General features: G+C 40.9%; 1 protein-coding gene across 1 annotated transcript in view; it reads left to right on the top strand.

Annotated features, from left to right (window-relative positions):
* The window catches only part of MYOM1 (myomesin 1), a 98,405-nt gene that overhangs the window by 22,922 nt on the left and 47,777 nt on the right, over positions 1 to 27,706 (top strand). The window contains 7 exon segments of the mRNA XM_075826378.1: positions 5,549 to 5,690; positions 14,159 to 14,358; positions 16,486 to 16,542; positions 16,745 to 16,869; positions 20,484 to 20,667; positions 20,885 to 21,059; positions 24,722 to 24,843. Coding sequence (XP_075682493.1) covers positions 5,549 to 5,690; positions 14,159 to 14,358; positions 16,486 to 16,542; positions 16,745 to 16,869; positions 20,484 to 20,667; positions 20,885 to 21,059; positions 24,722 to 24,843 — 1,005 coding nt within the window.

Below are 27,706 nucleotides of genomic sequence, written 5' to 3'. Positions count from 1 at the left end.
ATGTACAAGTACATCCACATGTTAATACAGCAAGTCTTTACAGGCAGCGATTTTTTGCTTAGTACAATAAACAATTTGTACACCCAAACATTTTTGGTATGTACAAGCCCCTTGCCTAGAAGTTTCCCCAACAATCTTATTGCTGGAGTACATTTACACGTTACAACTATTGTAAAATGCGATTGAAAATAGTCATATTGCACTATGTCTTTTTTCCATGTATAGCCACTATTAGTTGTATGATACTGTCTCACATACAAGTGTCAATTACATTATTCCTAAACAAAGATCCCATTCATACTGTTGGTGTGACTGTACTGTGTGTTGCAGACTGTGTACACACCAGGTTCTTGACATTATAGTTAGGTTAGCACTAACCTCTAGATCATGACCCTCCGAACAGCTGCACTGGACCCGGTCATGATCCACCTCTTCCTCTCTATAAGTAATCTTTATGTTGGAGCCTATAATATCTAGCAGAGGCATTACTTATTTACACGTAAGAATTGGTTGGATTATGACTGCTCAACACAGCTGATGAGTTTGTCATAGCCCGGAAATAGCAAAACATTTTGTAGGGTGGAAAGCCTTTCTTCTTTTTTATAAAAGGAGAAATATAGAGAATATCACAATTTTTTTTCCTAATAACAATGCCATACTGTGCCCAAATAATATAAACTTGCCATATATGCCCTGTCTCTTTGACTTCCTGAATATGTTTTATGGTGGCCTGTAGTGTAGATTGTGCATGGTGGAGATTGGGCAGTGGTCGCCTCTTTATGGTAGAGGCCTCACAGCAATTTCTTCATTTTTCTCCTATAATTCTGCTTTCACCCCAGGGAAGTAAGAATTTTGAGATTAGAGATCAACCCTAACCTGTAAAAAAAAAAAAGCAGGATTTTCAATCTTTGCCGGTTTAAGCCATTCTACTGTATGTGTTACATAGATTGCAGTTGTAACCAAGCCACATAGGAGGACTGCAGAGGTATACATGGCAAATTAACTATTTTTAACACTACCTTTTTGGGCAAGCATTAACAGTGTTACGATTTCCCTTGTCCCTACATAATGACAGGATCACACTGTGCAGGGACACGTCCTCCTGACAAGGGGAATTGTCTATCAGTCCTGGACTGCAGAAAGACTTTTTGTGAAATACAAGGATTCCTATAATAAACATGTCAGGAGAGGTGACAGATTCTCTATAAATCTAGTGACTCACATGTGACGACGTCTCAGATTCTAGTAGTTTTTTTCCTCTTTTCTTCTCCATCCGGTCCAGAGCTCATGAAGACTTCTCCCGGCCATGACTCATTTCTGCAGAATTTGCCATTCAGACGTCTCCTCACTTTTCCAACATTTCCACACCTATAAACGAAAATAAAGTTATTATGGTGCCACATACTGTACCCCTAAATATTATAGCACCAAACACTGCGCGCCTGAATATAATAATACCACACACACTGTAAAACACCACATACACACAGCCCCCTGTACATAGTGCCACACACAGCCCCCTGTACATAGTGCCACACACAGCCCCTGTAGATATTACACACCCCCATAGATATCGCCATACACAGCCCCCTCTATATATCACCCCCCCGTAGAGAGCGTTACACACAGCCCCCTATAGATAGTGCCATACAGCCCCCCTGTAGAGAGCGCCACACAGCCCTCCCCCTCTTGTAAATAGCACCAAAAAGCCCCCCTTATAAAGAGCGCCACACACATACCACTGTGGATAGCACTACACAGCCCCCCTTGTATATAGTGCCACACAGCACTCCCCCTTGTATATAGTGGCACACAGCGCTCCCCCTTGTATATAGTGCCACAGAGCGCTCCCCCTTGTATATAGTGGCACACAGCGCTCCCCCTTGTATATAGTGGCATACAGCGCTCCCCCTTGTATATAGTAACTCACAGCGCTCACTCTTGTTTATAGTACCACACAGTGCTCCCCCTTGTATATAGTGGCACACAGCGCTCCCCCTTGTATATAGTACCTGACAGCGCTCACTCTTGTATATAGTGCCACACAGCGCTCCCCCTTGTATATAGTGGCACACAGCGCTCCCCCTTGTATATAGTACCTCACAGCGCTCCCCCTTGTATATAGTGCCACAAGGTTATGTACACATTTAAAAACTTTATATATATATATATATATATATATATATATAGTATGTGTGTGTATCAGTGTGATTGATTGATTTTATTAAAAAATATTTTTACTTTTTGAGATACGGCTGCTTTGTATCCTGTATCCGTCAGGTCAGCAGGACTGACGGGATCAGTGACACGCAGGATCCACCTCAAATCTTTCACATCTAAGATTATAATTTAGCGCAGGGCCCGTTTCACTGATCCCGTCAGTCCTGCTGACCTGACGGATACAGGATACAAAGCAGCTGTATCTCAAAAAGCGAAAATATTTTTTAATAAAACGTAATTACAAAGTTGCACCAAACACACATTTTTATTAAAAAAAAATAAAACCGACGTGATTTTTGCGACGTTTTTTCCGTAGACAATGCAGGTTTTGTTTTTTATCGTTTTTATACACACCTTTTTTGCTATTTTAGAATTTTTATTCATAAAGTCTGAATATAATAGTAAAAAAATAAGCTTTTTTACTTTTCAGCTATTTTTTTGGGTAATAACATAGTTTTACCCTAAAATAGACCTTTTATTTGTGATCGCCATTGTCTACCGTAAATTTTTATATATTACATGTCTATATTAGGGTAATTGGGTCAGCGCTAGCGTTACAACAATGATTGGCGGGGGGAACGTTTTTTTTTGGGGTGGGTATTTTATGTGTATTTATTATTTACATTTTTTTTTGCACTTTACTTTATTATTTTTTTATTACTATGGTCTGTCCCCCAAAGGTCAAAGAAGACCTTTGGGGAACTTTATATATTTTTTTTCTTTCTTTTACACCATGTTTTCCCACTGTAACTGGGGCTGCACAGCAGCCCCAGTTACAGGGGAAATCAGCCCTCTCATAGTGACGATTGTCACTAATAGGGCTGTGCTGGGTCTTGTTAGACCCAGCAGCAGCAGTCTGTCACTAACGGCACCCGGCGATCATGTGACCAGTCACATGATCACCGGGAGGAATAGAGACAGCGCCGCCGCTACTGTCTCTATTCCTGTACACAGCGCGCATTGAGCGCTGTGTAAAAAGATATCAGAGAAGACAGAAGCAGCTAATGCTGCTTCTATCTTCTCCTCAGGGTCCCCGGCAGTCACTGACAGCCGGAGACTCGACATTCAGCTGCCCGATCGCGCGGGCAGCAAGTTAAAACCCGAGCCGTAGAAAGTCTATGGCTCGGGTTTTAAGGACCCTGACCGCTGGCCGTAAAAATACAGCCAGCAGTCGGGAACCAGTTGGGCAGGGTTAAGTCAACTAACCTAAGTGCCGGTGACCGCCCGCCCGGCTCTTCTCTTGCAGCTTTGGAGTAACAGAACAGCCGTCCGTCGCTGTTCTGTTACTCAATGGCGGCGCCCGCACTGTCAGGGAGGCGTGTCCTACCCCTGGATCCCGGCCAATTCCCTGCTCCTCCCCATCTTTGGAAGTTAGCAGCGCTAGCGCGCTGAATAGGGTTACATGTCGATGTGCGGTTCGGGCTGCCATGGGCCCCCTGCGAGCCTCGGGCCCCGGGCGGCCGCCCGAATCGCCCATATGATAATCCGCCACTGGAAACAAGTGTTTATGTCCTGTAAACATCAGTATTTATAGTCAAACATCCACCTCTCCATACAACATGTACTGTGTATCCTTGTAAGGTTTTCTAATAAAAAATATTCTAATTTGCCAAAAACACAAATAAGACAGCTTAGAGTCTGTTCACATCACCGTTTGGTTTCCGTTCATCGGTTCCGTTTAACTTTTCCGTCGGAGGAACTGATGAACGGAGAGCCGAACGGTAACTATAGCTTCCGTGTGCATTACCATTGATTTCAGTAGTAATGCTTCCGTTGCTGTTGGTTTCTGTTTGTTTCCGATCCGTAAAGTTTGTGTTTTTTTCATGGAAACAAAAGTGCTGTCGGAAGCTATAGTTTGTGTTCGACTTTCCGTTCATTAGTTCCTCCGACGGAAAGGCTGAAAGCAACAGATGAGCGGAAACCAAACGCTAATGTGAATAGGCCCTCACTTGTGTCATGTTACAAAGAAAAAACAAACTGAAGTGAAATTTTGACATAAAGACAAGATTCAATATCCAACCATTTGTCGAAAGACTTCAAATGTGACACTAAACCTAAATTACTAAAATATATTTCATATTGGTGTGCCATACCCACAGACCGGTGAGATTAAGCCTATTGTTCTAGAAAACAGGAGGATATAGTATTCCTATTTGCCTGGTGTTATAATTGAATTAAATGTTGCTTCGTATTATGTGGAGCTCGTGCTATCAAATGTCCAGTAGAGTGGGGACAGATCTAATCTCTGTGTCAGCTGTTACAGGGAGCAGCTGAGGGTCTGGCAGTCTAGCAATTCTCAAGTGCTTTGAATTCTTGGATCTAAGTAAAGGATCCAAAAAGCCACCTATGCTAAGTTCAGCAGTACATGTGGAAAGGCAAGCTTGACCGGTGTGACGCAAATAGACACACCTACAAATAGTCTCCATCATAATACTTTATTTAAATAGCAACATCAGTGCTGTGCTTATATAGGGGAAGAGATATAAAAAAATACCATGCAAAATTCAAAAAGTTTCATTATATATATATATATATATATATATATACACGTGTGTGTGTATATATATATATATATACATATATATATATATATACATATATATATATGTATATATATATATATATACATATATATATATGTATATATATATATATATATATATATATATATATATATATATTGTAAAATCCCAAAATTTGGCTATAAATGTGACCCACACAAAATGTGGTGGGCAAGACCATTCCTTTCAATAAAGGGTTTTAATTAAAATGTTGTCTGGTTTAAAGAAAAAAAAGAAAACATTTTCAAATACACTATTAGGGATTTTTTTTTAAAGTGTGCGAGGGGAAGGGGGCAGGGGGCTCTTCATAGAGTCCGTTCATTCTGTCTGAGATCACAGACATCAATGTGAACTTCTCACATATGTCTATGAAATATCAGAAGATTATTTAAACTGGATTTTCTCTTTAAAGGGATTGTCCGGTTTCAGCAAATGTATATTATTTTTTGTACAAATTAAAAGTTATATAATTTTCCATTATACTTTTTGTAATAATTCCTCACGGTTTTCAAGATCTTTGCTTGTTGTTATTCAGTAGCAACGTTCACTGTTTACTTCCAGTGGATAAAATTCTGTCCATGGTCAGGTGATGGACACACAGGTGCACGGCTCGTTACAGTATGTGTATCAGAGCTGTGTCTTCTAACAATCCCAGCATAGAAGACGAGGTCCTGAGCAGGGCATATGGGCAGAAGATGTCCTCATAAAACAGAACCTTTAAAAAGTTCTTTGAGTTTATTTTTGATAACTGTCCCACTTTATTATAGATGGTGAACCAGAGGTTGATGGAGCTCCAACTGCTCCTCTGGATGTGAAATGTCTTGATGCTAACAAAGACTATGTAATAATCTCCTGGAAACAGCCAGCAGTCGATGGTGGGAGTCCAATTCTGGGATATTTTATTGACAGGTTAGCATTAATATTCATTCAGATCTATTCAGCAATTTACTTTTCCAATGCACAGTTCTCTATACGTATGAACATTTAGTCTATGACATTGAACACTAGAGAAACATTTTTTTTATTAAACTGTTTGATTTTTACATTTAAGAGGAAATACAAGGGGAAAGAATGTGTGAGAAGAACGGTTGAGTAAGAGTGATAAAGTGGTTAAAACTAGATCTTGGGACAGGGCCTGAATTATTTCAACCAATGTATTGGAACTAAAGCTTTTAACAAATGACACTAGTGATACATGACCCCTACAGATGTTTCTGCAGGTAGAAGAGAAATGTTAATGCAATTTGAGATTTCACAATGTGGTTACACGTGATTCAGGGTCACAGTGTTTCCTTGGCACCTTTTATTGCTGAATTTCTTATTCTACACTGAGGATTTCACACTTTTTGTGTGGATTTAATAGGTCATTATTCTGCTGTTTATAAATACCATTTCTATTGGGATTATCTATTTTACAGCAATCATTTTACAATCATGCACATGACCACATTACATATCTGTGTTTACAGATCTATAATACAGCGCTGAGAGCCTGCTATGGGCCCATACTGTACCTATGTGTGCTTTCGATTTTATACTAAAGACTAAAGAAAAAGTACCCGGCGCTGCCCGGGTATAACGTGTCGGTTCTTGGTTTACGGGGAAATCGCTAGTAGCCCTATATACCCCGGCAGTTGCACACTGTTTATTTAAATTTTAACTTCCTAAATACCTAACAGCTAAACTGGTAGGAAATGGAGTCATAAGACTGTGACAGAGCCTGTTGATTAACAACATTGGCAGTTTTATTACCAGTTGGCCATAGACTATGGTTGGATCATAATTGAAAACAGCATCATGCATGAAAGCCCACTCATTAGCACGCTGAATATTATGTGTTCTATCAGCTTGCTGACTGGCCTGTGTTTGGGCAGGCATCTCTGCATTTCTGAGAGCCACCTGTCTGATCTGTTGCTGAGAAAGCCCGAGTTTGCTGAGGAGTTTCAGCCGCTTGAGCAGCAGTAACACGTCGAGTTAAGAAAAATGGCTTGGTTGTTATGGAAACTGGGTCTAAAACTGTGTGTATGTGAGTGAGGCTAAGAATAAAGGACCTGTGAGATTCTATTGGTTAATACGTGTCATCTGATGTGATATGAAGGTCTTTGATGTGGAAACAAGTGGTGTCATATTTGCTTTTGTGAATATGTCGAGAACGGTAGGTTCTAGAGAGCTGAAACCCTGATTTACTTATGTGCCAAATTTGGCGCAGATTGGTCCAGTCATTTGGCCATGCATAAAGAACAGACAACAGAAAATTTTATATGTATATAGAGATGAATTTCTGTTGTCTCTTCTTTATGCATGGCCAAATGACTGCTGCTGCCCGAGCTGCTGAAATATTTCAACAGAACCAAGCACGTGGATTTCAGCATTCTCATAAATTGAACCCCTTTCAGACCAGTCATGCCTCCAAAAATGAACCCTGCACTTGGACTTTTTTGGATATGTTGGCTTTATATCAGTAGGAAATTAAGTTTTTAACCACACACACAAACAACAAACAAATGGACCAGTGTGAAGACGGGTAACTCTGCTATTCTATATTATTAAAGTGAATGTCTGTCCTCTATAGGCATCCAAACGCCTGAACCATTTAACTCCAAATTTGGCACATAGCTACATCAGGTGTCCGGGAAGGTTTTCGTAAATGTCCCAACCTTGCCGTTGTTCTCTGTTATCAGCCATTATAGCAAATGTCTGTTTGTCGTCCTTTATGGGCATCCAAACACCTGAACTATTCGACCCCAAATTTGGTACATAGGTACATCGGATGATCAGGAAGGTTTTCGTAATGGTCCCAACCTTGCCATTGTTCTCTGTTATAGGCCATTATATCAAATATCTTTGTCATCTATAGGCATCCAAACACCTGAACTATTTGACCTCAAATTTGACACATAGGTACATCGGGTTTTCAGGAAGGTTTTCGTAAAGGTCCCAATCTTGCCGTTGTTTTCTGTTATCAGCCATTATAGCAAATGTCTGTTTGTCGTCCTCTATAGGCATCCAAACACCTGGACTATTTAACCCCAAATTTGGCACATAGGTACATCGGGTGTTCAGGAAGGTTTTTGTAAATGTCCCTACCTTGCTGCAGTTCTCTGTTATCAGCCATTATCACATGATCACGATCCAATACTATAAAAGCGGATACAGACTTTTGCTTTTTATAGTAAGGATGTTTTTATCTGGCAGTAGCAGGTAGTGTACGTTACAAGATGATCCTAGATGGAAAGTTACAGGGGAGTGGTACCATAGCAACCAATCAGATTACTGATGGCCAGGAGGAAAGCTGCATTACTAGCTGCAAGCTGATCAAATGCGTCATACTGCTGCTCGAGCTGCTGAAACTCCTCAGCAAACTCTGGCTTTTTCAGCAGCAGATCAGACAGGTGGCTCAGAAGCGCAGAGACTCCTGCCCGAACCTAGGCTAGTCAGCAAGCTGATAGAGCATATCATGTTCAGCATTCTAATGAGTGGGCTTTCATGCATGATGCTGTTTTCAATTATGATCCAATTATGATCCAACCATAATCTATGGCCAATTGGTAATAAAACTGCCAATGTTGTTAATCAACAGGCTCTGTCACAGTCTTATGACTCCATTTCCTACCAGTTTAGCTGTTAGGCATTTAGGAAGTTAAAATTGAAATAAACAGTGTGTAACTGCTGGGGTATATAGGGCTACTAGCAATTTCCCCAGAAACCCAGAAAATATGAGGGCATGGATTAGACTCCTGGGCACCCTTGGAATAAATCCAATGAACACACAAACAGATAGGCCAACACGTTATAACCGGGCAGCGCCGGGTACTTTTTCTAGTATCCAATAAAGTCCAAGTGCAGGGTTCCTTTTTGGAGGCATCACTGGTCTGACAGGGGTTCAATTCATCAGAATGCGGAAATCCACAGGCTTAGTTCTTTTGAGAGATTTCAGCAGCTCGGGCAGCAGCCATGCTCTTTGCCACAGGAGTCTTTTGTCTAAGTGCAGGGATCCTTTTTGGAGGCATGACTGGTATGAAACGGTTTCAATTTATGAGAATGCTAAAATCCAGTGTAGGTACAGTTTGTTTACAGCGAGTTACACGTAGAGTTAAGAAAAATGGCTTGGTTGTTATGGAAACCTGGTCTAACACTGTGTATGTGAGTGAGGCTAAGAATGAAGGACCTTTCTATTGGCTAATACAGGTCATCGGATGTGATATAAAGGTCCTTGATGTGGAAGCCAGTGGTGACATGTTTGTTTTTGTGAATATCTCGAGAATGGTAGGTCCTAGAGAGCTGAATCCCGGTCTAAACCTTCGGAAGCGCGTTATATACTGTGCCAAATTTAGTACAGATTGGTCCAGTCGTTTGGCCGTGCATAAAGAACATGGAACAGACATCAGACACCAGACAACAGACATCCTTCCCTTTTCCCGTCCCTTGGTTGAATTTGATGGACATGTGTCTTGTTTAAACCGTACTAACTATGTAGCAATGTAACTATGTAACATCAGACAACAGAAATTCATTTTTATATATATATATATATATATATATATATATATATATATATATATATATATAGAGAGAGAGAGGGGGATTATACACTTCCATGCGGTGGCACACGGAGTGCGTACAGATTTGTAACATGGATTTACCATGCACATGAACCCTATAAAGAGGTTTTTTGACAAAAACATTTAACACCTATCCACTGGATAGGTAAAAAATGTGAGATTAGGAGGGATCAGACCGTTTGGATCTCCACTGATTGCTGAAACAGACCTGCGCTCAGCTGTTTCTGTCAGTGCTATAGAGTTTGAATAGAGCGGTAGCGTGCATGCTTGACCGCTGCTCCATTGAAACTTCTTTATAGCTCGGTCTTACTGCTGTGGGAGAAAGGGGACTGGAGCGCCTCGTTCAGACTACTGAAACAACTACTGATATAACATTTATCCCTAATCCAGTGGATAAGTGATAAATGTATTTAGCCTAAATACTTATTTAATACAAGTGTTGATGTAAGACTCGACCAGGATAGATTGCATAACTGATTTTGTTTCTGTTATCCTAGCTATCTCCCATTTCCAATAATGGGAATATCAAAAAAATTTTTTTTTTTATATTAATGTCAGTGGGGGATAAATTGAGAAAATTTAAGACACTGGGGTAGATTTACTAATACTTTCTAAATGTGCTAAATTGATCAAAGTGGAGCATGCCGCATGATAAATCTGACACATCTAGCTAGACACTTTTCCTTAAACCACCTATTTGATAACTAATTTTACGCCAGTCTTTTTGGGCAAAAATGTTGGCGCATTTGTGAGGTGTGGTGTCACATTTTAAACCACACCCCTTTTTACTAGGTCACACCTCTTTACAGTTAGGTCACAATTAATAAATACGGCGCACGGCATGTACGCCTGATTTCTGGCTCAATTTGAATAGTAAATCTGCCCCATTGCATCAATTATGTGATCTATTCTGCTTGAAAAAACATGCAGACATCTCCAGAATAAGAAGACAGCCTTAAAATATTCAGACAGAAATATATTATTCTTAGAACCATGAAGGGGACAATCTTTGGAGAGGAATTATCAATTAAGATGTATAGTTTAATGGTGTATCAGTTGGCTATGATCACATCTGCATCGGAGACTCTGTTAGGGGCCTCCGTCGCAAATCTGGCAGGATTTGCCAGAGTTTACCGGAAACAATAGCCCTGGACACCCTGACGGGAATCCGATGGAACCCTGTAAAGTCGGCAGTATCCGTTGTGCAACGGAACCGTTGGCTCTGTTATTCCCTTGTTCTGCTCCTCTGACAGAGCAGAACAATGGAAAACACCAACGGAAAACACCAATGCCGGTGTGAACCCAGCCTTAGGCTATATACACAAAACAGTGAAAAAAAATGACCATTAACAACTGATCAACTGTCAGATTTTCATGGCGATTTTGCATCTGTGTGTCTGCAAATTTTCATCCATTTCCAGTCCGTCTATCTGTTTTGTCTGTTTGGCATCCGTTTTTCATGGCCATTAAAAAAATGGATGGATTTCATTGTCAGGTTTTTTTTGTCCCAACCCCCTGAAAACACCACAGTGCTTATGTAGATAGGGACGAAATGCCCCTGTAGATAACACCTATGAGGTATAAACTCATGCATTTAAAAAAAAAAACTAGCTGTGTACCAGTACGGCTATGTTCACACGCTTAACAAAAAACGGCTGAAAATACGGAGCTGCTTTCAAGGGAAAACAGCTCCTGATCTTCAGCCGTTTTTTAATCAAAGTAGTGGTTTTTACCTCTGTTTTTGGAGCTGTTTTTCTATTGAGTTAATGAAAAACGGCTCCAAAAACGGCTCAAGATGTGACATGCACTTCTTTTTACGGGGCGTCTTTTTACGTGCCTTTTTCGAAAAAAAGGTGTAAAAGAAACGCCCCGTCAGGAACAGAACGCCATATTTCCCATTGAAATCAATTGGCAGATGTTTGTAGGCGTTCTGCTTCCGATTTGTCAGCCCATTTTTGGGCCGTTTACGGCCTGAATAACGGCTTAAAATAGCCAGTGTGAACATACCCTAACAAGTTAGAGCAGCGGTCTCCAGCCTGTGGCTCTCCAGCAGCTGTGAAACTACAAGCGGCTGTCATGACGGGTTTGTTGGGAGTTGAGAAGTTTGTTGAGAAGTTTTGCAACAGCTGGAGAGACACAGGTTAGAGATCACTGAGTTTGAGCAAACAATGACAGGCATAGAGACACTATCACAGTACCACAAAACGAAAAGATTCCACAGCACTGGACTGCAAGTGGGTGCACGCCTCAATAAGACCTGGTCCGCGGTCCTGGATATCAAGCAGACAAAGAATGGACAGAGGCAGCACTTCCAAAAAGAGCAAGAGCTATTTATTCACCCATGCGACGTTTCAGTCCAGTGCTTGAAAAAAGTCCAGTTGGACTGAAACGTCGCATGGGTGAATAAATAGCTCTTGCTCTTTTTGGAAGTGCTGCCTCTGTCCATTCTTTGTCTGCTTACTATCACAGTACCGACGTAAGATGTGGCCTGCACTCACTCATTGAATGTTATTAAAGAGATTGTCTTGCTCGGGACCCCCCTTCTTGGAACCAGAGAGCTGCTATCAAGCAGAAGCTCTGGCGCACCCAGTCAATGTATTTAAATGGTTGCATGCATTACTTAATTTCACCTGTAGCTGTCATTCCAAGGGAAATGAGCAGCTGACCATAACTTTCCACAGCAAACTCAACAGTTTACTGGTGCTCTTGGGATCAGGACCAATAGCAATCAGCTGATTGCCGCTAGTCTGGCTCCCATCTGCGACTCTCATAATTAAGGGATTGAGATGAGGCAACCCCATTAAGCAATTCTTTAAATTTAGATCTCTTTGTAGGACACTTTGTCTACGCTAAAGGCCCTTTTACACGGGCCAATTATTAGACAAACGCGCGTTCAAATAACGCTCGTTCCCGATCATTGCTCTGTGTAAACAGGGCAACGATCAGCCGATGAACAAGCAAACGCTCATTCATCGACTGATTGTATATTTTATGCGGCCTAAAATATTATCGTTGTCGGCAGCATATCTGCCTGTGTTAATGAGCGCTCGTCCCCATACATAGCTCCTTGTGAAAGGAGCAAATGAGTGCCGATCAACGAGCTGGCTCATTGAATGGCGCTCATTTACATGGCCTGTGTCGGGCCGTGTAAACGAGCGACGATCAACAAGCTTGTTGGTTGGCGCTTGTTTGCTCCTTTCCCCATGAGCTATGTATAGGGATGAGCGCTTGTTACTATGATCGCTCGTCCCCATACATTTCTATCATGTCAGCAGCACATTTCCCTGTTTACACAGGGAGATGGGCTGCCGACAACGAGAACATTTTCGGCTGCATAAATGATACAATCAGCCGATGAATGAGCATTTGCTCGTTCATCGGCTGATCGTTGCCCTGTTAACACAGGGAAATGATTAGGAACGAGCGTTCTGTGAACTTTCGTTTGCCCGATAATTGGCTCGTATAAAAGGGCTTTAAGTGGCCAGACACTAAGGCTTCATTCAGACGAACAGGAAAAACGTCCGTGCAACGCGCGTGATTTGCACGCGCGTTGCACGGACCTATATGTGTCTATGGGGCCGTGCTGACATGTCCGTGATTTTTCCTCAGCGTGAGTCCACTGAAAAAAAGTCACGACATGTCCGTTTTTTCTGCGTTTTTCGCGCATCACGCACCCATTGAAGTCAATGGGTGCGTGAAAACCACGCATGCCGCACGGAAGCACTTCCGTGCGAACTGCGTGATTCGCACAAGAGCTGTCAAACTCTGAATGTAAACAGAAAAGCACCACGTGCTTTTCTGTTTACAAACATCCAAACGGAGTGTCTTTGAGATGACCGAAAGCGGACAACCGAACCGAACTTCACCGGGTTCGGCCGAACTCGTTTTGACCGAACCCGGCAAAAAAATTTCCGGTACGCGACGTCAGGAGATAGTCACTGTCCAGGGTGTTGAAAGAGTTAAACTGTTTCAGCACCCTGGACAGTGACTTCCGATCACAATATACATGAACGTGTAAAAAAAAAAAGAAGTTCTGACTTACCGATAACTCCCTGCTTCTTCCTCCAGTCTGACCTCCCAGGATGACAATTCAGTCCAAGTGACAGCTCCAGCCAATCACAGGCCAAGCACAGGCTGCAGCGGTCACATGGACTGCCGCGTCATCCAGGTAGGTGTGGCCAGATGTCAAGAGAGGCGCGTCACCAAGGATGTGTCACCAAGGCAACGGCCGGGAAGGAAGTTCTCGGTAAGTACGAACGTCTTTTTTTTTTTTTTAACAGGTTGCTCGATATTGTGATCGGAATTCACTGTCGAGGGTGCTGAAAGAGTTACTGCCGATCAGTTAACTCTTTCAGCACCCTGGACAGTGACTAGTTACTGCCGTCGACTAGCCTCATCTCTATGATGGCGGCTGCGCGAAAATCACGCAGCCGCGCATCATACACTGATGACACACGGAGCTGTCAAGTGGTTTTTGCACGCTCAAAACGGCGCGTTTTTGCGTCCGCAAAAACGCCACACTCGTGTGAATCCAGCCTAAAAAGCAAATTTTTGCCTTCTCTGTGTATATAGACAATAAACCGCTCATAGTTATGAAGAGATAAAGGGGTTACCCATTTAACGGACCAACACAAAGCGTGGGTCAAACTTGTGGGTTTATTTGTTGGAAGGATTATAATGTGAAAAAATTCTTCTTATATAGATTCAGAAAAATATATCAGACAAACACAGACTTTGTATGTAACAAGTGTTATGTGTTGATGAAATACATGTGTATTGTGTTGGCAGAGTTTTCATCTTTTCTTTTTTTGTAAGGTGCGAGGTTGGCACAAATCACTGGACTCAGTGTAACGACACTCCTGTGAAGTTTGCCCGCTTCCCAGTGACTGGTTTGATTGAGGGAAGATCATACAATTTCCGTGTAAGGGCTGTAAATAAAACTGGAATGAGCAGGCCTTCTCGTGTGTCAGAGCCAGTGGCAGCTCTAGATCCAGCAGACAGAGCCAGAATCAGAAGTAAGTCATAACTAATAGTCATAAGTAACACTACATGTAACTTAAAGGGAATGTGTTGCTAGAAATTGTTTTATTTTATTTTAGTTAAACAGTTAATGTATAGGTGATTAAACATTGTTCTAATTGTTTTAATTTTTTCACGAGTCAGGAAATATTATAAATTAGATTCTAATTTATAACATTTCCCAGTGCTGGTCACTAGATGGAGCAATTCCCAAAATTGCAGCATTGGCATGTGGTAAAGCAACCACATTGCTTTATGCTGCAAAATTTGAGAAAACTCACTCGCTCTAGTGAGCTCTCAGAATCCCCCCTCCTTTATCCTGGCTAGTGTCAGGAGAAAGGAGGGGATTGAACGGTCAAACCTCCTACACTGTGTGCCGCCATTTTTTGAGCTAACACACAGTGTAGTAGGTTTACATACAGTAGTAAACACACAGTAAAACACGTACATACACAGACCTAACTTACCTGCTCCTGCCGCCGCCGCTCCCTCCGGTCCGTCCGCTCAGTCTGAACCCTCTGCTCCAAGTGCACAAGTCCGGAATCCGCAACCGGAAGTAGTAATCTTACTTTCCGGCCGCGGCTTCCGGTCCACAAGAAAATGGCGCCGGACGACGCTCGGCCGAAAACCTTCAATTTGGACTGTGTGGGAGCGGCGCATGCGCCGTTCCCATACAGACGGCGTACAGCATAGTGGATGGAACGGGCCCCGTTCGCATTCACTATGGGACTGTATGTGCCGTATTCCATGTCTGTATGTGTCGTTAATCGACACATACAGAGATGGAAAAAAAAATGGCAGCCCCCATAGACAAGAAAAAGTGAAAAAATAAAAAAAAGTAAAACACAAACACACAAATAAATAAATTTTTTTTTTAATAAAACACTAAAAGCAAATTGATATAAAAAATTTTTTTCCGTGACACTGGTCCTTTAAAGGGGTTGTCTGGTTTTAGCAAATTAATGTTATTTTTTTTGTATAATTAAGATTCATACAACTTTCCATATACTTTTTGTATTACTTCCTCACGGTCTTCAAGATCTCCGCGTGTTGTTCTTCAGTAGGAGAATTAATTGTTTACATGCAGTGGATAAAATTCTGTCCATGGTCATATGATGGACACACAGGTGCACAGCTCGTTACAGTAGGTGTATCAGAGCTGTGTATTCTAACTATCCCAGCACCTGTGTGTACATCACATGACCATGGACAGAATTTTATCTACTGGACGTAAACAATGAATGTTCCTACTGAATAACAACAAGCAGAGATCTTGAAGACCATGAGTAATTAGTACAGAAAGTATATTGCAAAATTGTAGAACTTTAAATTATACAAAAATAAAACTTTAATTTGATGAAAGTAGACAATTCCTTTAACACTCAGGTATTTAGGTCAAAACATCCATTCTTCTTTATAAAGTACAAAGTACTTCTGTATTTAATGCCGACCGACCTCTCGACAAGGATATTGCAACAGTTATCTACATTTTAATCATTCAAATCAGCATAATGCTCCAGGCCTACTACCCTCACCATCACAACTTTCTCATGTACTTTATGTTTCAATTCCTTTCTGTTATGTAAAATATCTTCTTGTTGTAATTTAATTGGATCTGTTAGGCCATTACAAAATGGATCATCATGAATTCTGTAAAAACAGAAACCATGATGCCAGTGTGAACAGCGCTTTACATGTAGAGGTGGAAATCTCATATAGACCTAATACTTCTCATAAGTAAGAGTTTACTATAAATATATCCATTCTAAGAAATTTAAGCTAAACATATCAGCTGCATAAATCTCCAACATGTCCTGATAGTTTTCAGAAAAGTATTATTATTGTATCATCACGGAGTCAAGGCTGTTTAGCTCCCAGAGCATTGCATAGTTTGGATATATTATAGCAGACTCTCAGCTGTGAAAGTATTACCTGTGTACTGGGGCTTCAGCCTCTGGATGTTAACAAGAATGTTCTCATTCACTGAAAGCAAAGAGAGATCTTGAAAATAAGAAGTTGAAACATATAGTATATTTGAATGTTACAGAACTTTACTTTATATGATGGTTTACATTTTCAGTTGAGCTAATTGTTTCAATGATTTCATTATGATCATATCTCAGGTCGTCCTTCTGCTCCATGGACTGGACAAATCATTGTAACTGAAGAGGAGCCCACAGGTCAGAAAACTGCATTGAATAGTGTGCGTGTGTGCGTGTGCGTGTGTGTGTGTGTGTGTGTGTGTGTGTGTGTGTGTGTGTGCGCGTGTGCGTGTGAGTGTGTGTGTGTGTGTGTGTGTGTGTGTGTGTGTGTGTGTGTAAGTATGTTTGTCAGATAATATTATCTAGTATTAAATAACATTTCTATCATTGCTAACTCCAGAGGGAGTCATTCCTGGACCACCATCAAATCTGACTGTGACAGAAGCCACCAAAAACTATGTGGTGCTTAGCTGGAAGCCTCCTGAATTGCGTGGTCATGAAGGTGTCATGTACTATGTAGAAAAGGTGAGAAAGAATTAGTATTTACTGTCTAACACTAAAGGGGGTTTTACACTGGGCAATTATTTGGCAAACGATCATTCATAGAACGCTCGTTGCCGATAATTGCCCTGTGTAAACAGGGCAGCTATCAGCAGATGAACGAGCAAAGGCTCAATCATCTGCTGGTCGTATAGTTTTAAAGAAGTTAAATATTATCCTTGTCGGCAGCACATCTCCCTGTGTATGGGGACGAGTGATCGGAGTAACGTCCCCATACTAGCTCATTATGAAAGGAGCAAACGAGCGCCGATCAACGACCTGTCTCACTGCACCTGCTAAAATTGGCCGGTGTAATAGGGCCTTGACACTCTGCCTCACTGAAGAATATTTCTACCTAAAATAAAAAAATCTATTTGCATGGGGTTTTTCAAACAGCTTTCTCAGACCTCTAAATGGTAAATCTATCTAGCAGGGGGGTAGCTAAAGGCTCATGACCCCGGTACAAAAGTTCTTCTTGGTGCGCCCGAACTGCTCTTATATATATATCAGTCCTTCTCAATGAATTAGAATATCATCAAAAAGTTAATTTATTTCAGTAATTCAATTCAAAAAGTGAAACTCGTATATTTTATACAGGGTGGGCCATTTATATGGATACACCTAAATAAAATGGGAATGGTTGGTGATATTAACTTCCTGTTTGTGGCACATTAGTATATGGGAGGGGGGAAACTTTTCAAGCTGGGTGTTGACCATGGCGGCCATTTTGAAGTTGGCCTTGTATCCAACTTTAGTTTTTTCAATGGGAAGAGGGTCATGTGACACATCATACTTATCGAGAATTTCACAAGAAAAACAATGGTGTGCTTGGTTTTAGCGTTACTTTATTCTTTCATGAGTTATTTACAAGCAACACCGCAGAAGAAATGCAAGCACAGGCTTCCAGTATCCGTAGTTTCAGTTGCTGCACATCTTGTATCTTCACAGCATAGACAATTGCCTTCAGATGACCCCAAAGATCAAAGTCTAAGGGGGTCAGATCGGGAGGCATTTCTTCTGCGGTGTTGCTATCAGTGTGTGAAGAGTGGGAGAAGAGGGTTGCATTGACAATCCAACACAATGGGCAGCACTTTGAACACATTTTATAAGTGGTCAGAAACTTGTAAATAACTCATGAAAGAATAAAGTAACGTTAAAACAAAGCACACCATTGTTTTTCTTGTGAAATTCTCGATATGTTTGATGTGTCACATGACCCTCTTCCCATTGAAAAAACGAAAGTTGGATACAAAATGGCCGACTTCAAAATGGCCGCCATGGTCAACACCCACCTTGAAAAGTTTCCCCCCTCCCATATACTAATGTGCCACAAACAGGAAGTTAATATCACCAACCATTCCCATTTTATTTAGGTGTATCCATATAAATGGCCCACCCTGTAGATTCGTTAAACACAGAGTGATCTATTGGCAGCATTTTTTTCTTTTAATGTTGATGATTATGGTAACAGTTCATGAAAACCCAAAATTTAGTGTCACAGAAAATTAGAATATTATATAAGCCAAATTTCAAAAATGATTTTTAATACCGAAATGTTGTCCTACTGAAAAGTATGTACAGTATATGCACTCAATACTTGGTCGGGGCTCCTTTTGCATGAATTACTGCATCAATACGGCGTGGCATGGAGGCGATCAGCCTGTGGCACTGCTGAAGCGTTATGGAAGCCCAGGTTGCTTTGATAGCGGCCTTCAGCTCGTCTACATTGTAGTGATGGTCAGGTACTGGGGCGACTGCAGGCTGGTATTATTAGGCTGGGAAATGGCTAAGAACTGTGGCCCTTCCCACCCTGGTAATGTTTGCTGCTGCTTTGTTGTATCTGGCCTGTTATGAAAAATTGGGGGGACCCCACATAGTTTTTTTTCAATTATTTATTTATTTATTTTAAAAATTACGTGGGTCCCCCCCCCCCCATCATGTGTGATACTGTCTGCTGGGCCCTGTATCTAAGTCTACCACATGGTAGGCTTAGATACAGGGCCCATATGTGATACTGTCTGCTAGGCCCTGTATCTACGCCTATCACATGGTAGGCTTAGATACAGGGCCCATGTGTGATACTGTCTGCTAGGCCCTGTATCTACGCCTATCACATGGTAGACTTAGATACAGGGCCCATGTGTGATACTGTCTGCTGGGCCCTGTATCTATGCCTACCACTTAGTAGGCTTAAATACAGGGCACATGTGTGATACTGTCTGCTGGGCCCTGTATCTATGTCTAACACATCTACGCCTACCGTAATCTTACACTTACACTCCTCTTGGGCACCAGGCACAGCGTAGGTCCTGGTGTCATACAACGTCATGAAGTTGTGTTTGGCGCACATAGCGTCGTGACGTCATGACACTGAAAGATATCCAAACCAGCGCTTCGCCCAGACGCAAGAAGGGTAAGTATACTGTTACTATAGTAGCAGGTGCCCATGTAGTTTATTACATAGGCCCCAGTTACTATAGTAACTTTTAATAAATGTGGTGGAGGGCCGTGGGCCCCCTGGCTTTAGGACCGTGTGCCCCCTGGCTTCGGGGCCCGGTCGCAATTATGAACCTATAGCTATGCCACTGCTGTCTAGTTATGCACTGATACATCCCCTGCTTAATATTGCTGCATAAATGGGCAGATTTTCCATTTAAAAATATGAGAAAACGTAATGATAATCCCTAAAGGAGCTCTATGGCAGATATCAGTGGTTGTTGCTTTGGGGGAAAAAAAGGAAAAAACAGATATACACTATATGGCCAAAAGTACCATGACACCTATATAAGCTAGTTGGACTTCCTATTCCAAACCATGGGCAATTATATGGAGTTGGGCCCCCTTTTTTCAGCTATGACAGCCTCCACTCCTCTGGAAAGGCTTTGTACAAGATTTTGGCACCTGTCTATAAGAATTTGTTCCCATTCAGCCAAAAAAGCATTTGTGAAGTCTGGCCCTTATATTTGACGTGGAGTCTGTGTCCCAGTCTCAATCGCATTTCATCCCAAATGTGTTCGATAGGGTTGAGGTCGGGGCTCTGTGAAGGCCACTTGAGTTCCTCCACATTAAACTCGTCAAATTATGTCTTTATAGACCTCACTTTGTGCACAGGGGCACAGTCATGTTGGAACAGGAAACAGCCTTCCCCAAACTGTGGCCACAAAGTGGGAAGCATACAATTGTCCAAAATGTCTTTGTATGCTGTGGCATTAACATTACCCGTCACTGGAAATACCAGGTCTAGCCCAGACCCTTAAAAACACCTGCAGACCTTTATCTCTAGTAGACACTATGCATTACGAGGTGTAGCATTCTTCTGGCATCAGCCAAAACCATATTCGTCCATCAGACTTCCAGATACTAAACACCTAAACTCATAAATTATGAGGAATCTAGAAACTATTGGCCATATAGTGTAACTGCTGGATGCATTGGATTTTCAACACCTTGAGTGATAAAGGCAACTCAATGACTAAACTGAAAATTCTAGGCAGGAAAACATGTCCACGCTATGGTGAGAGGATGGTATAGACATCCACGTTCATATCGGAACAAGGTTTAGTGGTGTCCTAACCCTATACCCTTTCATGCCATTACAGAGTGTTGCTGGTACAGAGAACTGGCAGAGAGTCAACACAGAAATCCCAGTGAAGTCTCCAAGGTTTGCTCTGTTCGATCTTGCTGAAGGAAAGTCTTATAGTTTTAGAGTTCGTTCCTGTAACTCTGCTGGAGTTGGGGAAGCATCAGAGGCAACCGAGTCTACTGTAGTGGGTGACAAACTTGGTAAGTGATATCAATTCACATAGTTAGTCATGAGGTTAAGTAATGTAGTTGTACTGTCTGGTCATTCTGAAGAAAAGTCCATTGGTAATTGGCATTTATTATTATGTATTTATCATTTTCTAACACATTCATATATAAGATATTCTTTCTACAACATGGAAACAACTGAACATATGTTCTGTTGTATTTTCTAACCCCCTTACCTATCTTTTTGTAGACATCCCCAACCCACCAAGCAATCCTGTGCCTACAAGGAACACAGATACCTCTGTGGTCGTTACATGGACCGAGTCCAAGGATACCAAAGAGCTGGTGGGATACTACATTGAGGCCAGCATTATAGGATCTGGACAGTGGGAACCATGCAACAACAACCCAGTGAAAGGCACAAGGTAAGCAAGGTTCCTTTTAGCATTTAGACATTTAATTCTGTCTTCATTGAGCATAATATTATACACCGTGTTCCAAATTATTATGGATTTAAGTGTCATAAACATTTAATTATTAGTTTTTCAATTAAACTCATGGATGGTATTGTGTCTTAGGGCTCTTTGGATCATTGTAATCAATCTCAGACACCTGTGATAATTAGTTTGCCAGGTGTGCCCAATCAAAGGAAAACTACTTAAGAAGGACGTTCCACATTATTGAGCAGGCCACAGGTTTCAAGCAATATGGAAAAGAAAAAGGATCTCTCTGCTGCTGAAAAGCGTGAAATAGTGCAATACCTTGGACAAGGTATGAAAACTTTGGATATTTCAAGAAAACTTAAGCGTGATCATCGTACTGTGAAAAGATTTGTGGCTGATTCAGATCACAGACAGGTTCGTTCAGATAAAGGCATAATGAGGAAGGTTTCTGCCAGACAAATTAATAGGATTAGGAGAGCAGGTGCTAAAATGCCATTGCAAAGCAGCAAACAGGTATTTGAAGCCGCTGGTGCCTCTGGAGTCCCGCGAACCTCAAGGTGTAGGATCCTCCAGAGGTTTGCAAGTGTGCATAAAGCTATTATTCGGCCACCCCTAAACAATGCTCACAAGCAGATACGGTTGCAGTGGGCTCAGAAATACATGAAGACTAATTTTCAAACCGTGTTGTTTACTGATGAGTGCCGTGCAACCCTGGATGGTCCAGATGGATGGAGTAGTGTATGGTTGGTGAATGGCCACCATGTCCCAACAAGGCTGCGACGTCAGCAAGGACGTGGCGGAGTCATGTTTTGGGCTGGAATCATGGAGAGAGAGCTGGTAGGCCCCTTTGGAGTCCCTGACGGTGTGAAAATGACCTCTGCAAAGTACGTAGAGTTTATGACTGATCACTTTCTTCCGTGGTACAAAAAGAAGAACCGTGCCTTCCATAGCAAAATTATCTTCATGCATGACAATGCACCATCTCATGCTGCAAAAAATACCTCTGTGTCATTGGCTGCTATGGGCATAAAAGGAGAGAAACTCATGGTGTGGCCCCCATGTTCCCCTGACCTCAACCCTATTAAGAACCTTTGGAGCGTCCTCAAGCAAAATATCTATGAGGGTGAGCGGCAGTTAAACAGAAGCTCTGGGTGGCTATTCTGACATCCTGCAAAGATATTCAAGCAGAAACTGTCCAAATACTCACAAATTCAATGGATGCAAGAATTGTGAAGGTGATATCAAAGAAGGGGTCCTATGTTAACATGTAACTTGGCCTGTTAAGTTGTTTTTTGATTGAAAGAGCTTTTGATTTCTGTAAATATGACCTCCTGATGCTGCAAATTCAACAAATTACCATTTTAGTTCTCTTTGCAACCTTTAAAATGTTTTGATCTCTGTTGTGCATAATAATGTGAAACAGTGCATTTTGAGTTTTTTTACTTCTAAAAAAAAATCTGTTATCATTAGGAGATTTGTTCAATAAAAGTTGCATTATACTCCAACGGTTGATGGCTTGAAGATTATACTGACTGTCAGTTGCATCGACTATTTAGGAAAATCAGCGAAAAATAACATTTGCATAATAATTTGGAAGGCGGTGTAGATATATTACCCATTACATATTATTTATATATGAATAATATATCTTATAAATTGTGAACAAATATCTGCTCCAGACTTTATGCGTCAAGACAGTATTAATCTATCACACTTAGGACAGCTGACAAAATACCAATAATTACTGCTACTTTTTGTTATACTTTGTATCAGAAAACAGAGTAGCTTATAAAACATAACTTTTAATTTATGCATCAAAAGGAAATAACAATAAATGAAGCTCTAACATATCACAAAAATGCAAATGTGCTAATAATAAACCACATAAATAAACCATTCTTTTTTTCAGACAGCAACATCCAATAGTCAAAAAATTACCCTCTTACCAGGGTGCAGTGGCAGGTCACAAATGTTTATATTCACATCCCAAAATGTGGGTCGGCCATGGTTGGTGTCACTATGCTGCACCCTATAGAGGCCCTGGTGTCTCTGTTAGTTAAAGTAAATGAAGTAACCACCCTGAGAAGAGCGACTGCATGAAGGAACCTTTCCCTATTATGTCCTATTGAAACCCCCATATGTCTCTACGCAAACAGGGACCAAAACCAGGGACACGTTGCCAAACTAATGGCAACCAATGCCAAGAACTAATCACAGGTTCCACTGATGAAATCACACACCCACATTGACAATTATTGGTGGAGATTCAGAAGCTTTTTAATAATCAGCTTGCTGAAAAAGATATCATGGCGTAATTACTGATAGGCTGGAGCAGGTTGTAGGGCTGTTAGAAGTGGCGGGTTAACATTTGGGGCTCCCATTGAATATAGACTGTGGTTCAATAGGTCCATGCAATGGACAGCTCACCCCATGAAAAGTGGGTCGGGCTTAACTTTGGAGTCTTACACCCCATGTAAGACAAGGCTGACCAGAAACATACCACATGGTGTGTGCATGGACACCAATGCACCCACGCTGTAAGTTTATGAGAGGGACAAATGCGAAAACAGGTTTTGAAGTCCCTTACTACAAGAACTTAAAGGCCTTAAACCTATCCCTTGTCAGATCCCCTTATGAGTCTGCTGGGGTGTGAAGACAAAACGCGTAGGGCACATTAGAGAAAGCTTTCTGAACGAGGTCGCTCTTCTAAGGATGGTTACTCTATTTACTTCAACTAGGAGAGAGACTAGGATCTCTATAGGGTGCAATATAGGGAAACTAATCATGGTCGCCCTACATATTATATTATGGATCTAGAATTTCGTGACCTGCCACTAAAACCAGGTAAGATAGCTATTTTTTGACTACTGGATGTAACTGTCTGATAAAAAGAGGGGTTTATTTATGTGGTTCTAGGGTCCAGATTCATTATTAGCATAGTTTGCATTTTTGTAATACATTACGGCCTAATTTTCTATTTAGTTTTAATGCATAAATTAAAATTTACGTTTTATCAGTTACTCTGTTTTCTGATACAAACTATTAGATTTAGGGCAGCAGTAACCAGAACTGAAAGAATTTCTGAGAAGCTATGAGATACAGTATTTTGAAAGTAAATGTTAATTTCTCGATTATGTCATATAATCTCTACTGTGTTTTGGATTTCATTATTTTGGCAATGCAGATAACTTAAAGGGGTTGTCTATAATTAGAAAAACAGGGCTGATTTTTTTTCTCCCAGAAACAGGATCACTTTTGAGCATGCAAGCAGTTTAGTATTGCAGTTCAGCCCTATTTACTTCAATGGAAATGAGCTGCAATACCAGACACAGCCCATAAATATGAGTGGCGCTGTTTCTGGAAGAAAAGCAGGCCTTATATTGTAATCCTGGGCAACCCTTTTAATATCAAGCACTGCAAATAATGACCACAAATGAACCAGTGTTCATGTGATTGGGCACACATTTAGTATGGGTACTTCACACGATCAAATATTTATATTGAGGTTTATAATAAATTCTATAGAATATTATATAGTATGTAAATTATCCCATTTTTAATGTTCATGCACAGTTCATGTGTTAATTCATATTCATTTCTGTTCATATTCGCAAATGTCTATATTACTCTTCTATTGGGAACAGATTTATTTGCCATGGTCTTCTCACTGGTGAAAACTACATTTTCCGAGTTCGAGCTGTAAATGCCGCTGGACTTAGTGGCTACTCTTCTGACTCTGAGTCGATAGAAGTGAAAGCGGCCATTGGTAAGTGATGCCATATCAATGATTACACAATTTGGTAAATTTGTTCTACATTTACAATGAGCTTTTATTGCTTTAATTGATATAATGATCATATAATCAATGCTGTTGCTTTGCAATATCACCCCACATTTCCTTTTTGTTATTTATCACTTCATCACAATCCAACCAATGTTAATCTGTGATATTTTTCGTGAGTACATTTTTCACAACCTATAGTGTCCTTAGCCTCCCAGTATGTCAGGAGCCACGTTTCTTCATCTTATGGTGCCTATGTGGATGGAAATCTAGGCTTCATGGTTTAGTATGTGGTATCCATTCCTAATGATCATGTAGTAAGGAGAAGATATCTACTAAAATATACACTAACATATTGCATGACATAGACATAAGTCATTTGTAGCCATGCTAACAGCATGCGGCTGAATGTTCTGCATTACGTTCATAGTCTGTTTCTTGTGTTGCATTGTGAGAGAAAACATCACGATTGTTTTACTACAGACATTGATGTTATAAATCTAGGATGGCATCCATGTTTGATCTGTGGAGGTCTGACCCCGCCGAATGTTAGAACTACAAAAGCTAGTGCCACTAACTGTGCCACTTAGGATCATTTGGCTTATTTCAGAGGAAGCATGGTTGGCCCATTATAGTCAATGGCTGACCATGCAGCCTCTGAAGAAGCGGAGAGCAGGCAAATTGTCAAAATGCTTTCCTAGCACCACTGACCTTTCATTCTATCGATCGACAGGGATCAGAGTAGTCAAAACCTACAAATCAGACGTTGATGGCAAATGCTAGCGATATGTCATCCATGTCTGTAGTGAGACAACCCCTAGTGATGAAGGGTCTCAATGGCATTTAGTGTATTAAAGAACATGCCCAGATGTTCACAACGTATTATGCTCAGATCTGGCCGTTATTTTTGAATTGGCCTAATATTTTAATGGCATGAAGTTTTCGCCACTCGTTTGCATATTGCATACAGTACAATAAACGGAGGTGCATTTATGATAATTAAGTAATTGAAGCATAAAGTAGGAAAAAAGAAGTTTAGCTGCCATCCTTTAAGGTCTTTGCTTTTCCTGGAATCCCTGGGTCATGCACCTTCCCCTCAGGCCCTGCACTAGGCATTAGATAGTGTACGAGTTTTGACTGGGCTGTTCCTCTAAATTGCATTCAGCAAACAGATGAAATGCATATCCAATCTAAATCATCTGCCATTCTTTCACGTTCATGTAAATGTACCCTCTAATATACTGGGTTATCCTATAACTAACTTACATTTCTCTCAATTTGTAGCGCAAAATAACAGCATATATTGTGCATGTATATGTGCTGAATTGTTCTGTTGTATCCACTAAACAACAGAGGACTTCTCTATAGCATCTAGGACTGGATTCTCTATGCAAGGATTTGGGGGATTCTGCATTATTTTCTGTGGCAGTTTTTATTTTAGGTATATTGTAGTTTTTGCACACTGGTGCTTGTCCTATTTATTACATTTATAAGAGATTTTCCTCTTTTACTTTAATAGTACATATCCTTGTTGGGGCTATTTACTAACCGTCAGTGTATTCTTAGCATCCAATATGAAATCAGTCCTGGTTGAACATATCAGTCCTCGTTTGCTTAGTGAATAAATGATAAATGTTCAATATAATAACAATGTCTTTGTTATTTTCTGAATGCTATAGGGGGAGGATTGCCACATGGTGCGTGCCCTGAAATGAGTGCTAGTGGTGATGGACTAACAGACTCCCCTGCATGTCGGGAAGTCAAGCATGAGTCCACACAGCATTCCCCCGTCACAGATGCACTGCCCCATAGCAGTGCTGGCACCAAAAATATCTCACCCAGTAAATGTGGTATACCTGGACCTGTAGGAGTAAGTAAAATAAGTGCAAGTAATGAGTCCATGGCTTCCACACACTCACCACAGAAAGAAGGAGCTGAGCATGAAAGTAAGTGTGAAAGCAAAGCCTCCTGCCCACTGACTCCATAAATCATTGGGAATCCAGTACATTGGATCACTGCTAATATTTCTTTCCATTGAATCATTGCCACAATGACCATAATTATTAGAAATGGCAGTGTTACTGTTCGGAGACCTCGAATGATTCACCACTGACAGAATGTCGCTGGATACATGATGGAGTGTATGAGTTTTACGGTGCGGAATTAGGAATAATAACATAGTACAATGGTTCTTGGTATATAGAAGTAGTATTGAAGTCTGGTGTTCTGGTATTACAATTGGTGTGATTAGTGTAAAATTATCAAAAAACAACCCCTCTTTAGTATTTCTCTAAGGAATGGGGCATAATAAACATGTGACTGATCTCATGCTGTGATAATCCCACACGTGACTAAGGTGAATTTCACACAAATTATCAATAAATAGTATACAATGAATTAATTAGACCGTCCACTTCACGTTTTGGCATAGGTTTAGCCTGTACGTTGGGAAAGCTCAGATGAAATCTAACAGTGTCTTTCTTTTAACCTCTGTTGAGATGGAATACATCAGTGTACCTTTTTTTTTAAGGTATGAAATAGCGTGGTAGATGCTGGATTGTGAAAAAAACATATACTTTTTTTTTACATTGGAGCTTATGGTTGAGGTATGCCAATGTATGGCATACATCACAGGCATATGTTTAACGTATATGTCTTGGGCTTTTCAATAGCTTTTGATTACGTATACGTTAAATGGATACCATATTAGTCTATAGGTGGCGGATGCCTTTGACAGATGCCTAATAGTCTCCAAGGCATGGGCATCCGTCACCCATAGACTATAATGCTATCCATTTAACATACATCATGAAAACGGCCGTGAGAGTTCACGATGTATACGTTTAAT

This window comes from Rhinoderma darwinii, chromosome 5, assembly GCF_050947455.1.
Source record: "Rhinoderma darwinii isolate aRhiDar2 chromosome 5, aRhiDar2.hap1, whole genome shotgun sequence".
NCBI lineage: Eukaryota > Metazoa > Chordata > Amphibia > Anura > Rhinodermatidae > Rhinoderma > Rhinoderma darwinii.
Note: the sequence above shows the minus strand (reverse complement) of the source record. Positions and strands in the feature narration are given on the sequence as shown.